Here is a 17,302-nt window from a genome sequence, read left to right as displayed (position 1 = left end):
TATTTTGAGATTGTCACATAAATGAAATTATGTAGCCTTTGAGTCTGACTCCTTTTACTCAGTATAATGCATTTGTGATTCAGTTACATTGTTGTATGAGTCAGTAGTTTGGTCCCTTTTATGGCTGACTAGCATTCCACTTTATGGCTATACTACAGTTTGGCCATTTACCTATTGATAAACATGTGGATTATTTCTAGTTTTTGGCTATAATGAATAAAGCTTCTGTGAACATTGAACTTCAGTCTTTTTTGTGTACATATTTTCATTTCTTTTGGGTAAATACTAGCAGTATTAGCTTCTTAATATGGGAATTGAGATCTAAAGAACATAAGTCATTTCTTATGCAGGTTTATTGAGATACAATTTACATCCAGTAAAATTCATCTTTATTAGTGTACAGTTCTCTGAGTTGTGACAAATGAGCACGTCATGTAACTACACCACAATCAAGATCGAGAATTTTATAATACCCCCAAATACTCTCTCATGCTTCTTTGTAGTCCGTCTTTTCCTCAAGCCCAGACCCTGGCAACCAATAATTAATTTTCCTTCTTATTTTTTGAGTGTCATACAAATGGAATCATGTGACATGTTGCCTCTTTAGTCTGGCTTCCTCCACTTAGCATAATGTATTCTTTGTTGCACGTATCAGTAGTGTGTTCTTTCAGGTGACTGAGTAACTTCATCATATAGATATGCCAAAGATTGCAAACAAATGCATTCACTGGTTAAAGGACATTTGGGTTGTTTCCAGATTTGGGCATTATGAATAAAAACTCTATAAACATTTGTGTACAGGTTTTTGTGTTACTAAATGTTTCCATTTCTCTTGGGCAAATATATCAGAGTGGGATTGCTGGGATAATATATTAAATGATCTTACATTTACCTTTATAAAAAGCAGTCAAATAGGGGCGCCTGGGTGGCTCAGTCGTTAAGTGTCTGCCTTCGGCTCAGGTCATGAAGGATCAAGCCCCGAATCGGACTCCCTGCTCCGTGGGAAGCCTGCTTCTCCCTCTCCCACACCCCCTGCTTGTGTTCCCTCTCTCACTGTGTCTCTCTCTGTCAAATAAATAAATGAAATCTTAAAAAAAAAAAAAAAAGTTTTCCAAAATGGCAGTACCATTTTGTATTCCCACCAGCAGTGTGTAAGAGTTTCAGTTACTTCATATTCTCTTCACCACTTAGTATTGTTAGTTTTTTTTATTATTATTATTTCTTACCTATGGAAATAGGTGTGTAGTGGGTGGTATCTCATTGTGATTTGAATTTGCATTTCCCTAATGTCTAATAATGTGGAATGTATATTTCTCTTGGTGAAACTGGAGTATATCGTAATTATCTTGTTCATTACACCACATTTCTGTTTGTGCAGTCTAAGATTGAATTTGCTTTTTTGGCAAGCTCATTACACCATACACTCATTTCGTTTACAGTGAGCTAAAATTCCCTGGTATTTTTCACATGAGCTGCTGTTAAGGCATGTACCATTTATTTTTTACTTAAGTAGTTGTTTTGTGTATGTGTGCAAGCATGCCCATTTATAGATTCAGCCTCATAAGATTTTTTTTTAATCAGCATTTTTGGGTCAGCGCTAAGAGGGAGGCTAATTAAGAACTAATGGTAGGGTGGCTGAAGAGAGATTAGGCTGAAATGAAAGGCCAGCAGGAGCCCAGGAGACTGACCAAATGGCACCAGTTCACAAATTTAAACTGAAAATATTCAGTTGAAGGGGTTTAGTACAAGCTAGGAAGTAGAATCGGTTGGATAAATTTTGGAAGGGCTCACTTGACAGGATTAGGTTTGCTTCCTCCTATTCTTAAAAGAAAATGTAGGTTCAGACTCAGCATCAGGATGACACCCATTCCTATCTGAATTATGTTCTCTGTCATCTTTCCCCTCCTTCCCTACCCTTCCTTTCCCATCCATCCCACCCTCACACATGGTGCCTGCAGGATCCTAGCTATTCTTGTTCAAAACAGCCAGTGGAACATTTTTAATTGCCCTTAGTCATTTATCAAACCTTAAGTCATTGTGGACTTCACAACACTATTCTTACAGATCAGTGCCTCTCATGTTGTTACTAGTTCTATATCTGTGCTCTGCTCCTTGTAATCTGAATGGCTGCAACCAATATTTTTAGGGATAATTTCCCCCCTTTAGAATCATTTCTGCTTATAGTATTGGACTTTTGTTTTTGAGTCCTGACTTGAGGTACTACATTTCCTACCTTACTGATCTGTCCATCGTTTTATAGTCTCAGGTCATATAATGATTCTTTTTCTTCTTTAACTTTAAAAGTTCTACCTTTATAAAGTCAGTGACACACAATTGCTATGCCTAGACTGTCATAGACCCCAGAAGGGCCTGTTTAGCATTCTCATACAGTTCTCATCACTTCTGCTTCCACGAATAATTTTTTTTCTCGTGGTTAGAATTATATCCAGAGACATAGTTTCTCTCATTACTTACTTTGCATTCTGCAAGGTGAAATTTTAATATGGCAAAATTACGTATACTTCGTGATTTTTAAAATGCTTTTGACTTTTTGTATATAGATACTCTTCGGCATCTAATAAAATTGTATTTCTTTTGCCTACAACTGTAGATCAGGTTTAAATGCCTTATTTTGTCCTTATTGCAAATGTATTTGTATTAGACTCCCCTTCACGTCTTTATGTTTGTTAATAATCACTTGAGTATTCTAATAGTTTTTTAGAAATTATCTCAGAATTCTGAAAATTAACATGGGTTTTTCATAATGCAGTGTATACAAAAACTAAGTGTCTTTCAACATAAATGACTCTGAATTTCCCCTTTAAAAGACTTGAAAGAGGCGTTTTCCTTGGTATTTATTTTATTAATACATTCAGAAACGTTGCCAAAAGAATTGAGATTGTGGTGGTTAGTGTTATCAAGCCAATTATGTAACTGTGTGGTTAATTTGCTTACACTGTTACCCTTCCGCTTTATCAGGCCCCGTCAAGGCTGTAAGAGTGTACTTCACCTTTGGGTTTTGTCAGAATGCCACCACCACACTCCAGTCTCTCAGGCCGGGGAAAAACTGAGGATGGTGACTTGATAAACTGCTTTTGAAATTGGAAAGGTTACTGATTCCTAGCAGAGTACCATAAATTTAATGCTTTATGAACTTTGAATCAATCGTCACTATGTGGGAATGGTAGGCAATGCTTAGCAAAATGATTTTTTTTTTTTTAAGAGTTAACTCTACAGTTGTTCCAGTGTGATAGACATGTACTTGTCCCATCTGTGCTTGACCTCTTTCACCTGCAGTTAGAAGTAATATTTGATTTTATTTTTAACCACATAGGAATATAGTGAATTAATATATTCAATAAGTCTTTAAAAAAATTTCTTTTTGGGGTGCCGTCTGGTTCAATCAGAAGAGCATGTGGCTCTTGATGTCAGGGTCCTGAGTTCACGCCCCACATTGGTTATAGAAATTCCTTAAATAAATTAACTTTAAAAAGAAAAACCTTTTTTTTTCTCATTTTTTCCCCTAAGAAGCATTTTAGAAAAGATGCTATGGGAAGTTAGTATTATTTACCAAAGTGATATTTATCTATAATATTTTAATTTTTTTATTGGTGTGATATTTTGAATTGTTATCTGGCAATGGCCATATGTATTCTAAATGGCCAAAGCTGGGACAGTTTGAACAACAAGTAAATAATCATAGTACCAGATTATAACCCATAGAATAAAATAAATATCCATGAGTCCATACTATATATAGTATAGTATATGCTATATATAAATAGTTGAATGAATGAATAAACAAATAGGGAGAAGAGAGAGCTTTATTTACAGAATTCCAATTGAAAATGTGGGAGGAATGATAGGAATAGAAAATTTGCATTAGGCAAATACCACAACAGTTGTTACAGGCAAGAACCATCAATGCACGCTAAAATTACTGGGCAAATGTATATGAGAAACAAGATATTTGTTTAGTCTCATAAGATACTAAGTATAAAAGAAGAGATTTATAGTAGAGAATCATGATAGACACCACTTTAACCAAGCAATCAAAGTCAACATCCCTAGTAAGTAATAAGGTATACTGACATAATATACCCCCTGATACGGATGATCCCTGCGATGGGCACAGTGTCACATCACAGCAACAGTAGTAATACCTAGCATCTCTGAGTGTTTGTTGGCCAGATCCACAGTAAGCACATTTTCTGCTGGGCCTCGCTACAGCCCTGGTATCACGCAGTAGATACTATTATATCTCCATTTTACAGATGAGGAATCTGAGGCCCAAATAAATGATAAAACTGGGACTAGAACCTGGGGCTGGCTGACTCCCGAGCCTATTCCCTAAATCATGACATTATCCTGAGCAAAGCTTGTAGTGTCATGGCTAATTTATAGACTGATGAATGCAGTATATTTAATGTTGTCAAGTAAGTAGTGAACTTTGTGAGGTTTTGTGGTTTGATGTTTTTAAAACATACTTTCAATGTATCTGGAAGCAGAAGATGAACTTTTAAACAATACAACATTGAAAAAGCAACACACGCTAACATAAAAGGTTAAATATTACTTGTTTTCATATCCTGTATGGCCTTTTATAAATAAAAGTTTTCAAAAATTAAATACAAATTTTTATCAAGTGTTCAGGTATTTTTATTGAAACCACTTAGCAACCCTAAATCTAAAAATTGGATACCCTTCTCTTTATGTAATCATTTATTGATTCCCTCATTCCTTCAGCGTAAAGTCCAGATATTTTAGCATAATTTATAACACTTTTGATAATCGAACCCATTACCTTTCAGTCCTTGTTGCTTATCATTCTTCTACATGCACCTTTTCTTGTTATGCCAAGCTACTTGTTATTCCCAGAATATAACTTTAAGTTTCTTTGTAACATTTCAAGTGTACACCCAAGTAGATTATGCATCACCCAGCTACAATAGCCATCAGTTATAGGCACTGTTTCATCTATATGAGCCTCTAATTATTATTCCCATCTCCTCCGTGGATTTTTTTTTAAGGTTTTATTTATTTGAAAGAGAGTGAGTAGGGAGAGGGGCAGAGGGAAAGGGAGAGAGAGAATCTCAAGCAGACTCCCTGTTGAGCATGAAGCCCCATGTGGAGCTCCATCCCTGAGATCATGACCTGAGCCGAAATCAAGAGTTAGACACTTAACCGACTGAGCCACGCAGGGGCCCCCTCCATGGATTATTTTGAAGCGCATCTCAGTCATACCACTTCATCTATAAATATTTCAACTTACATATCTAAAAGACAAATATTTTTGTCTTTAAAACACCACTACAAAATCAGTTTTATACCTAAAAAATAATTATAATTCCTTCATAATCAAATATCTGGTCAAAGTTAAAATTCCCTAGTAGTTTAATATATTTTTACAATTGATTTTTTTCAGGTCTCTGTCAAAACAAGGGCTACTCATTATATTTGGTTGATATGTATTTTAAGTGTCTCTTTTTTTTTTTCTCTTTTATCATTTAGTCTTAAATATCTTTGTTTTGTTCCTTTGTTGAAGAGACTGAGTCGTTTGTAGAGTTTTCTACATTCTGGATTTTGCTGATTACACCCCCATGATATCCTCTAACATGGTCCCCTCTCTCTGTATTTCCTATAAGTCATAAAACAAATTTGTATTTAGAAAAATAGAGCTTTTTTTTTTTTTAAGATTTTTACTTATTTGACAGAGAGATACACAGCGAGAGAGGGAACACAAGCAGGGGGAGCAGGAGAGGGAGAAGCAGGCTTCCCATGGAGCAGGGAGCCCGATGTGGGGCTCAGTCCCAGAACCCTGGGATCATGACCTGAGCCGAAGGCAGACGCTTAACGACTGAGCCACCCAGGTGCCCAGAAAAATATAGCTTTTGTGAATATGTACTGTTTGCCTGAATTGCTATGTGGATTTAAAATAAGGGCAATACTTTTAATAGTATTACCTTATCAATGTAAAATTCAAGATTTATGACGCTAAAAAAAGAAAGGAATGTCATGGTTAGCTAAAAATGGAGACCTGGGTACTAGTACAAGTCACAAGATGAGAGTAGGCCTTTTAGTTTGTGAACATGGCACTTCACAGATGTGAAGAAAGCAAAGTAAAATAATTGCTTTGCTTCCATCAAAAACTCTGAAAATAGATCTAGGGGTAAAACTCAGAAAAAGACTTTGACATTATAATTTACTCTTGGGTCAATTTTTCCCCTTCTTTCCTCTTTAAAAGCAGGTCTTTATTGGTAGCTTGTGGAAAAAATGTTCTATGCAATAAATAAAAACCAAAAGAAGTCACCACATTAATATTTGACACATATTGCTAAGATTAACTATAAATTTATTGTTTTTAGAAGGTTGGTTTTTTATGAATATTTAAGTAAATAATACTTAACTTCCCTTAAAATAAAGAGGTTAAAAACTAGCACACCCGACTTACTATAAAAAATTTAAAAGAACTAAAATGCCTTGTAAGTTATATTTATAATATCAAATTACTATATTTACTTTCCTTTTGACTGCAGAATTTTTAACTCCTCTTGGCTTCCATGACACCACTTGTTTGCTGAAATTATTTTTTTGGTATAGAACTACCATTCTTGTAGTTTCTCTTTGTTTTCCTTCATTAACTCCTCTTCATCTGCTAGCTCCTTGAACTTAGTGTTTTGGGGTTTCCCTGTTGGTTCTCTTCTGTTATTTCTGCATTGTCTCTCTAGGCAGTAACACTGGTTTTTGCTATCTCTGTTCTGTTTTATATTGTTTTCCATTGGAGCCTCTGTCCACCTCCAGCCCTGGGCCTGAAGCCTAACAGTCCTCTCTTCTGAGAAAGGTTGGAAGATTTTTAGCTCTCATGCAGTTTTACCTATGTTGTTGAAAATTCCTTGTTCTGTGTGTTTGTTTGTTTGTTTTTAAAGATTTTATTTACTTGACAGAAAGAGACACAGAGAGAGAGGGAAGACAAGCAGGGGGAGTGGGAGAGGGAGAAGCAGGCCTCCCACGGAGCAGGGAGCCTGACGCAGGGCTCGATCCCAGGGATCATGACCTGAGCTGAAGACAGACGCTTAACGACTGAGCCACCCAGGCACTCCTGTTCTGTGTTTTATTCTTACTGAGAAATTGTATCTGTTTTCTTATTTGAGACCTTTTATTCTTTTATATTACTTTAAAAATATATGAAATAGGGGCACCTGGATGGCTCAGTCAGTTAAGCATCTGCCTTCGGCTCAGGTCACAATCCCAGGATCCTGGGATTGAGCCCCAAGTCGAGTCTGCTTCTCCCTCTACCTCTGCCCCTCCCCCTTCTTGTGCTTGCTCGCTCTCTCTAATAAATAAATAAATTAGTTAATTAATTAGTTAAAAATATGTGAAATAGAACATTCCCCAATAGAGGAGACTGTATTCTATTGTACATGTATAGCAGCCATGTGATTATTCTCCCCTTCTTTTTAGAAATTTATCATTTCCATTCCTGTCCACACACTGGTAATTCAATGGTCTAAATTATTTGTATACAATTGAAATATTTGAAATGGACAGATTCCCAGTGTGGGTTGGGTGAGTATGTGGGAAAATCATTCCACCAAGAGAGATCTGACTTCACCCTCAGATTTTAACACCTCTAATTTCTTGAACAAATCTCTTTGCTTCTTTCACTCATAAAGGTATGAAAACTTTTTAATTTTTTAACACATAGCATTCATAAAAGCTAGAGACCATACTTTTTCATGCTGTTCTATTTCATTTTTTTTTTAGTGATGTGGACCCACTAAATTTGTATCATGAGTTGCTATAAGGTCATGACCTGTGGTTTGAAAAACACTCATACCATAAATCTTTGAGTTTCCCCCATAATGAAATATGATATGCCGGGTCTTCCATATATTCCTTTCAGTTACTATCAACATAATTAATATATCACATATGAGATCATCTTTATGTTTTGCTATGACTTCTTTGTCTTATAAAAATTTAGATATGATATTGGGCGCCTGGGTGGCTCAGTTGGTTGAGCGACTGCCTTCAGCTCGGGTCATGATCCTGGAGTCCCGGGATCGAGTCCCGCATCGGGCTCCCTGCTCGGCAGGGAGTCTGCTTCTCCCTCTGACCCTCACCCTTCTCCTTCTCTCTCTCTCTGTCATTCTCTCTCTCTCAAAAATAAATTTTAAAAAATTAAAATTAAAAAAAAATTTAGATATGATATTAATATATATGCCTTCTTTTTGTATTGTTTTTGTCATTTACCATATAGTTACCATTTTGGGGGAGTATGACCTTTGCCTTTATATTTGATTTTTAAACAACTCGTGTTTAAAAAAAATATTTTGAAACTATGACAAACTTAGAGAAAAATCACAAGTGAAGTACAAAGAAATTCTTTCACTTTGTAAAGAATTGGAGAGTAGATTGCAGACCTGATGTTTCATCGCCACCAAAGACTTTAATATATATTTCCTACAGATAAGAAAGATATTTTTCTGTATAACTACAGTGTAGCCGTAATAAGTGGGAAGTTGATACAGCAGGGGCTGTGGGATGGGGAGGAAAATAGAACAAGATACAATTAAGTAGACTTGACAATTTGATGAGTGCTTATGTAAGGTAAAAGAGAAAGACAGTAGCATTGAAAAAAGCATATCAACTACCCTTTTGTAAGTTTGTGGTATATGTGTAAATTGGGAAATGACCTACATTAAAAATGTTTAGTTACAACACCTTGATATTGATGTTCTGTGGGAATATAATTTTAAAATACTGTCTTCTAATAGCGGAAGAAATATTTGACCATGGATTTTGTTACTGTTGTCTACTATTAAGATTTATTGTTAAATAATTGGGATTTTGAGTCAAGTAATAGAATCTATTGAAAAGCTTTAACGGGAGAAGTGAGATATTTTGGAAATCATCCTAGGTTCTGAGGATAATGTCAGTGAGTTAAGGATATTGAAAGAAAACAGCAGGGCAGTCAGATCCTTTCCTTGCCATTAGTGGTTCTCTAAACTTTAATTTCTTCCCCTGCTGTCCACATTGGGCTTTCCTGGACATTGGTCATATAACGTTGCTCCATTTTGAGACCTTCGGTACTTAAAAGGAAAGAAACAAAAAACGTTCTTTGGTAGAAATATCAGATAACTTGCCAGGACCAACTGAAAAAATGGTATTAATGAAAGAAGTAAACTTGAATTTTGAAGCTGTGAAAATTTTGTTTTAGGTATGGTAGGGCATTGCTTATTAAAATAGTCTCAATTTTTATAGAAAGAAAAGTTGATGATGAAGACTTGTTATTTATTTTTAGCAAGCAACTGAAACTAAAATTTTATCTGAAAAACTCCATAGTTCAGTTAAAATAGAACATGAAGGGTAAAGGTCAGGAAGGTTTTGTGAGTTTTTTATGTTAGAAAAATAAATTAATGTCTTTCTCCAGGTTTAAATAAGGAAAAAATGTTAAGTGTCGTTATTTATTCTTTGTGGGCATACAGGCAGCTCTCCTGTGTTCTTATCGAAATCTTAAACTTCTCTTTAGAATTTAAATGAAATGGCTTCATTACTCCGTCTTAAAAATAATATTGTTAGCTTTTTGTTAGAAGAATCAGAAGTTACCTAATTTCTTAAAGAGAAGTCACTTGTTCTGTGTTCATTTGCATGACCTGCTCTTTTAACCCTTTCCTCCTCGTCGGCTATTTTCCTACTTCCAGTATTTTATGGTGTCCTGGAGAAAAGTATTTTTCCCCGGTAAAAATTGCATCGGATTTTGTTTGTTAATATCGATAGCTACATAAAGCTATTTCACCACGGTTTTAGTTTGCAGATGAGCTCTTAAAATCAGGTTTTAGGTGTATTTTTAAAAAACTTGACTGCAGGAAGTGGCAGAGCTAGAGTTAATGTGTTACATGGAGGGAAGAACAGTCCATCGGGGGTTAAATTGCAGAGTCTAATGGAATAATAACTGGTAGCACCATCTGCTGGCCTACTTCCGCAGAAGGAGTCAGTATTTTTAACGACATCTCTAATATTCATGCTGATGCATTTTGATGCTTTGTGCATTCATTTCTTTCTGTGCTTTGTTGGAATCTGGCTATCTGCTTACAGCTATTGAGGAAACTCAGCTTTTTAGGAGGGGTTTACAGCCTTTTTCATATCTAAATAGGATGAACAGTGGCTATAAACTTGCCAAGGCAGAAATGTGTTGATAAATCACAATGTGTGTTTGTGGAGGGTTGTGCATCTCTTGGTTGCAGCTTGCTAAATAGGCCATTTAGGAATCTTCTTTCAATGCTTTTTTCTTGAGCACTGCCTGGGGTGGTGAAAAAGCAGAGGGCAAGCCTTTGTCTGACGCCAAAAATGTCTTCAGTGAAGAGGCCAAGAGGAAGGGTAAGTGAAAGCCTGAATGAGTGGGAGGAGGAGGGGTTCTTTGGGCTAAAAGGCTAATGGGATTGAATAACCTTCCTTATTACTGGCTGCTGCGGCGGGAGTCGTACTGCATCGCCATCTTGAGCTTGTTGCTGTTTTCCTCGAGTCTTGGTTATTTGTTATAGCCTGTAGGCCTTAAGGTGGCATTTTAGTGAGCGTTCCAAACCCCCCTTCCTTTCCCAGTGCTCCAGCACTGCTATGAAGCCTTTGATGAGGCAGGTATAGAAAAGATATCCAGTGAAGCACACTGGAATCAGCATGAAAATGTGTGTGGAAATTCCTGGTGGTTTTTTCCTTTGCTATAGTCAGAGGCATGTTTACGGGTAAGAACATAACAAAACTGTGATCTGAGTATATGTGGATGAATGCGTGTTTGGAGAAGATTTTTTTTTTTTTTAAATGCTGTTGATCTGCTTCCTGTGATCTTGCTAAAATATTAATAATTTTAACGTAAAACTGTAAAACGGGGGTTTTTTTCAGAATTGCTTGAGCAAAATAATTATACAGAAAGAAAAAAATTCACATTTAACTCTTTCACGGAAAAACTAAAACTTTCTCTAATTTTAAGTATGGGAATGTCTATTTACTAACTAGCTATGTTGCTGCATAGATTGCACATTAAAAAATGATTTAAATGATTTCAGGTTCTAGTTCTAATTTCTTGTAAAGAGAAGCTTTATATTTCTAAAAATTATAATAAACTAAGGAGTAGTCAATTCTAAATTAAAATTGCTATTTTAAATTTATTAATTTTCAGAGTTCTGGAGTGAGGAGGAAAGAAAAGACTTATTTCAAATGCACAGAGTATTTGTGTGGAAAAACCTTCATTTTTAAAAGCAGTAGTTGAGCTTTTTATTTTATACCTACACTAATTTCTAGATCAACACACTGTTTTAATTTTAAATTTGTTTGTAGCACTCACATACTGGTTCACATATTTTACTTTAAGCATAATCTTAAATGTTCGTATATTTATGTTAATTGTTTAGATGTACTTTGATACGTTGTGTAAAAAGTATTCTGATTTCTCTAGCCTCCATCTTCCAAGAAGAGTGATGGTTCTGGGACATATACTAAGTTGCAGAATACCCAGGTGAGGATCATGTCTGAGAAGAAGCAGAGAAAAAAAGTGGAATCAGAAAGCAAGCAAGAAAAGGCTAATCGGATAATATCAGAGGCCATAGCAAAAGCAAAGGAACGTGGGGAACGCAATATTCCACGAGTAATGAGTCCTGAAAACTTCCCTAGTGCTTCAGTTGAAGGAAAAGAGGAAAAGAAAGGTAGACGGATGAAATCCAAGCCGAAGGACAAAGAGAGCAAAAAAACAAAAACTTGTTCTAAGTTAAAAGAGAAGACAAAAATTGGGTAAGTTGGTTAAGAATTAAATTTAATTCCTTTGAATTTTTTTGTCAGAGTGCAGTCTGTCTCATCTTTTACTTTTGATTTTATGTATTTTCTCCCACTTTGAAGTTTTAAGTTGTTAGATGCTATGTGTACTTTATTTCCTTTTTTGAATGAATTGGGGAATATTCCAAGATTTACTACATTTTACAATTCTGTGAACATAGCTTTTTGTATATTAATATTAGTAAAAGGAATTTAAATTAGGAAAATATGTCATACATAAAACAGAAAAAGGAAAACAAAACCAAACCCATTGCTGTGCCAAATTCACTTTCTTTACAGAAAGTGCATTGAAATCTTCTACAAGATTTCTTTACCTCTTAGTTGTACTTCATTGGGCACCTTATAATTTGGAAATGTGAGATACAGTCCTTTCTCATAACCCCACAACCGTGGACTAAATGGAATGACAAGAATAAGACCATTTAAATCAACGATGAGCAGCTCTAACCTCTTACTGGTCTACTCCCCTCACTGTCTTTCTGATTTACTTTATGTAATAAAGAGGCCAGGTGAGGATTAATGCTCCAAGAGAATTATAAGGCCAAGGAATTGCTCTAGAGGGGTATGTTAATCCTTGGTGTTTTTATATGACTACTCATCTGATATATTTTCAAAAAACAAAATAAAATAAATGTTAATATTTGTATTATATTTAAATTTTTGCATGCAAGGGTAAAAATAACCAAAGGCCAACAGTTTGGAATTTTTTTTTTTACAGGAATATTTGGCCATTTTTGCAGGCTTTTTTCTTTTTTTTCCACACAAAGTACACAGTAAAAAATTTCTTTATTATGAAAATCTTCATTTGCTTAAGAAATAATTGATACATTATATAGATATTTAGAACTAATACAAATTTGTAAAACAAATTAATTCTCAGCATTTTAAATGCAGTCACCAAACTGAATTATATTGTCATGTCCTGATGCCTTTCAATCCAAACCATTAAATAACATGGGCTCTCTTGCCATAATAGAGCAGTGACTAATGTTTGTGATTTTTACATTTTATTTGCAGACAGCAAAAACGAAATTTGAAAGTTAAATTTCTGCTCCTTTATTTAAAGGTTTTGGCATGAAGGTATCTTATTTTTCCAATATTATGTCTAGTTTTAATTAGGAAATCCCATATTTAATCCTTTAATGTATTAAGAGTTAGTATAATTAAAGTTTTCCAGTTTTAACTTACACAGAGACATAGGTAAAGTGTTGTACTATTTGGAAGGGCATTAAAAAAATAATGCACAAACCAAGAGAAACTGGTAGAGAAACTTCAGAAGTTACAATAAGTTTAAATTTGGGAGGAAATAGGTAGAGGCAAAAGATACCAGAAATGAATCTGTTTCTAGAAAAACAATGTACATAAGGGGAAATTAGAAATAATCATAATAGAGAGAAACGTGGATTTTTGAAATGTGAATATGGTAGGGAGTAGTAATATATTGCAGTAGAGTGTCTGACTTATTCTGTGATATTTATATTTTTGTTAGAAGTAGGTAGATTATTAATAAATGATCTTAATATTGCACAGTGTTGATCAATTTAGTAGTTGTTTTTAGAGCGAGCATTCTTGAGAAAACAGGTGAAAATTGTATTGGAAAGATAAATACATGGCAAGACACTGAGCAGTTGCTAGAGAAAACTTTGTTGAGATTATAAGATCATCCTTTTGATAGAGGAATTTTTAAGTTGCAGCCAAGTAAAGTAAAATGGAAGCTTGCCTTCTATATTATTATTAAGCGGTTGGAGTAAAACAAGGATCTCTTGGTCATCTTTATCAGACAAAGACAAAGATTGTCATGTTGGAGGAAAAAATGTAGTTGGAAATGAAATTTATATACAACTTAGAGTTCCTATACTAGTCAATTGAAATATTACTGTACTTTCCAGTAAGCTGCTATATTTAAATTTTGAATTTGACAAGTTTTTAATTTCTGTGTCATTTATTTTTTTATTTTTTAAAGATTTTATTTATTTATTTGACAGAGAGAGACACAGCGAGAGAGGGAACACAAGCACGGGGAGTGGGAGAGGGAGAAGCAGGGTTCCCACTGAGCAGGGAGCCCGATGCGGGGCTTGATCCCAGGACCCTGGGATCATGACCTGAGCTGAAGGCAGATACTTAACCGACTGAGCCACCCAGGCACCCCTGAAGTCATTTAAATAGTTTAGTTGCATAATTTTAATTAACAGCATTTTATGATAAATTAAACGTTTTCTTTTGAAAGTTTTATTTTTTTGTTAGTTTGAGAAGAGTTGGGTTATTGCCACCATCAAAGGACAGATACCAGAGAAAGTTGAAGGAAACGTATGCTAGAGTTTAACCACCAGCAGTGAGAAATAGAAATTTTGAGAGTAGCTAAATTTGTAAACAGTAAGTTATGGTTGATGTACAGTCAGAGTTGGTGTTCATTTCACCCACACATGTGATTTGATACGGTCTAGAAAGAAGAAAACTAGTACTGCTTCTGCTTGCCAGTGTGCTTGAAACCTTTTTATCATTTCTGCTACTCTTGTAGATTAATTTTTTAAAAAATACAAGGAAAAAAGGGCCCCTTTCAGAGCACTTGTGTACAGTCTCATTTCATCTTTCCACCTCTGTGAGTTATGTCGGCACAGTGTGCTAGTTTGCTTAAGTTCTTTGGCTTTGGAGCCAAGAGTATTTGTTCAAATCCCAGTTTTGTCACCTACAAGCAGTGTGACCCTGGACAAATACTTAACCTCCAAGCTTTACTTTCTTCCTGTGTAGAAAGGGGATAATGATAGTACTTGCCTCATGGTGTTATTTTGGGGATGAAATGATTTAATAGCATTTAAAGCATATGGAGCAGTACCCGGAATTTAATAAATGTCCGTCGTTATTTTCTGAAAACATAAATAGCATGTAGCTATTTAGGGAAAGGGCTGCGGCCAGGAGCCACGCCCCTTTCTTCAAGCCTAAACTTTCACTCATCTGCCTAGGTTCTCTTTCCATTAAGGCTCTGTTCCTAAATAAGACCAGTTAAAAAGTTAGGCTAACAGGGCGCCTGGGTGGCTCAGTCGGTTAAGCGACTGCCTTCGGCTCAGGTCATGATCCTGGAGTCCCTGGATCAAGTCCCGCATCGGGCTCCCTGCTCGGCGGGGAGTCTGCTTCTCCCTCTGACCCTCACCCCTCTCATGAGCTCTCTCTCTCTCTCAAATAAACAAATAAAATCTTTAAAAAAAAAAAAAAAAAAGGCTAACAGTGCTCACTTTGGTAGCACATCTACTTAAAAAAAAAATCAAACAAAAACAAAAACAGTTGCTAATTGTTAAGAGGGGTAATAGGTTAACTTATTAATGGCTTTTTTCATATGAGCATGCTTCTGTTTATCAGGTAGCTAGGGTAGGATTTAGGAGAGGTAAATTTTGTTTGAAAGGGTTGACCACGGTTAAGTGGAAGGTGGTGAGTTGAAATGGAAATGGCAGGTATAAAATAGTGAGGTAGGGAAACAGCCTTTTGCTGCTTTAATGTTGGTCCTGATCTTGGCAGTCAGGTTCTAACAAGCTGCCTTTCAACTAGAATAGCAGATATTTCTTTAGTAATAATAGGTACATAATAGATGCTCCATGAATGGAATGGAATGAATTTTGTGGAATGAATGAATGAGTAGATTAAATACTAAATGTTACCAAATGGTTGGATTTGATTTGTTAAATCAAAAACAGAAATGGCAAGCTAATCCTTCACTGAAACCTCAGGGACATAGCTAATGGTTTAGTATAGTAGAGAGTTAGATTCTCAAATAAATTCATTCTAAGACTTCAAATAGAATTTTCTTACGGTTCTATGTGTGATTTGATTATATAGTAGAATATCACATGATTTAATTGGAGCATTTTTAAATTTATGGTTTATAACTTTAACATTTAAATTATGTGTCCATGTTGTCAATTAGAATTTACTTCTGTGTGTTACAGATTATTGGACTGGCATAGGTAGAATGATTTTGATACTTAAAAATGTTTTATGGCCCTACAGATTTAATCAGTCCTTCATGATTAAACTTATTTTCTTTTTTGTGTTATTCATAATTATTCTTTCTGTGTGCTAGATATCAAGTGGCTAGAAATAGCTTTTCTCTTGAGTGAAAGCAGAAAACTCTAAATTAGGAAATATTTATCAAATTCAAGTAGAAATTAAGGACGTTGGGATGCCTGGGTGGCTCAGTCGGTTAGGCGTCTGCCTTCCTCTCAGGTCATGATTCCAGGGGCCTGGGATCAAGTTCTGCATCAGGCTCCTTGCTCAGCTGGGAGCCTGCTTCTCCCTCTGCCTGCCGTTCCCCCTGCTTGTGCACGCGCACTCTCTCTCTCTCTGATGAATAAATGAATAAAATCTTTAAAAAAAAAAAATTAAAGATGTTATAAAGAAAAACAATAAAACATAATTAAATTTTGAAATTATATTGTGCCCTTTTTTGCTATAGTTTGAGACCGCAGAAAGGAAGAAGGAAAATAACATTAATTAATTACCTTGCATCATATATATACATATATGTATGTGTATTTTTTAAATAAAACTAACATGTAAGTTTGTCCATATGCATGTCTGTAGAGATACATTTACATCTAAATAATAAAATATATAAGGAAAAAATGAATTAAAATCTGAGGGAAAATATGAATCATCAGAAATTGAGAATTATCATTTCATAGTCCATGTTATTAATAAAGTGACAAATGAGACCCTGTTTGCATGTATTCGAAATAGTAAGAATTTAATATCTGGATAAAATATAAATATATTAATTAATTGTTTCTTGTCATATGACCAAAAAAAAAAAACCTGGAAAAAATGTATGATATAAATTTATTATTTTTTTAAAATTATTAATCATATGCCATTAGTAGTCTATAGAGGTTCTGTAATTTTTAAATGCCAGGCAGGTAAAATGTGTATTGATTTCACTCCTTAGATCCAAACTTAAACTCAGTGAAAATCTGAAACACATTCATCTGCAGAAAGAATTGATACAGCGTGCATTATTTGTTATGAATTCAATGAAGATTTGCAGTTCCATTTTTAAGCAGTATACCTTTACATAAAATGTATTAGTAAGGTCTGTCATTAGCAATGTGTTGTATGTATTTCATTGAATCTAAGATGGCATTGATTATAAGGCACACCATTATTTTATGTGTAAGAAAGAAAAAAAATATTGCCAGTTAAAACTATGGCATGTGTTTGATTATTAAATGAATCTTGATTTATAGATGTTAATATATGGGGAAAATATGTATCTTAGAGCCACTGAAGTAAAGTTTTTGATTTAATGCTCCTACTCTGTCAGTATTTTTCAATATAAACACCCTTTTCTCTTTTAAAAAAAGAAGTATTTTTTAAGAATAAGAATATGTCGGGCACCTGAGTGGCTCAGTCGTTAAGGGTCTGCCTTAGGCTCAGGTCGTGATCCCAGGACCCTGGGATCGAGCCTCACATCGGGCTCCCTGCTCTGCGG

The 17,302-nt window shown here is 35.0% G+C and overlaps 1 protein-coding gene across 16 annotated transcripts in view; it reads left to right on the top strand.

Annotated features, from left to right (window-relative positions):
* CHD9 (chromodomain helicase DNA binding protein 9) overlaps positions 1-17,302 on the top strand; it is a 222,601-nt gene that overhangs the window by 110,023 nt on the left and 95,276 nt on the right. For 12 of the 16 annotated variants that reach the window (XM_045891120.3, XM_045891118.3, XM_064580402.1 and 9 more), the window contains one exon: positions 11,453-11,784. In XM_045891120.3, the coding sequence (XP_045747076.1) occupies positions 11,453-11,784 (332 nt within the window). Of the gene's footprint in view, positions 1-8,310; positions 10,381-10,430; positions 10,743-11,452; positions 11,785-17,302 lie in introns of those variants that run through there. The other 4 variants (XM_045891127.3, XM_045891126.3, XM_064580409.1 and 1 more) reach the window with 3 other exon arrangements.

The sequence above is a fragment of the Mirounga angustirostris genome, unplaced genomic scaffold, assembly GCF_029215605.1.
Source record: "Mirounga angustirostris isolate CCGP_5_RB_7025 unplaced genomic scaffold, mMirAng1.0.hap1 SCAF_16, whole genome shotgun sequence".
In the NCBI taxonomy this organism is placed as follows: Eukaryota; Metazoa; Chordata; class Mammalia; order Carnivora; family Phocidae; genus Mirounga; species Mirounga angustirostris.
This window is presented reverse-complemented; position numbering and strand designations above follow the sequence as displayed.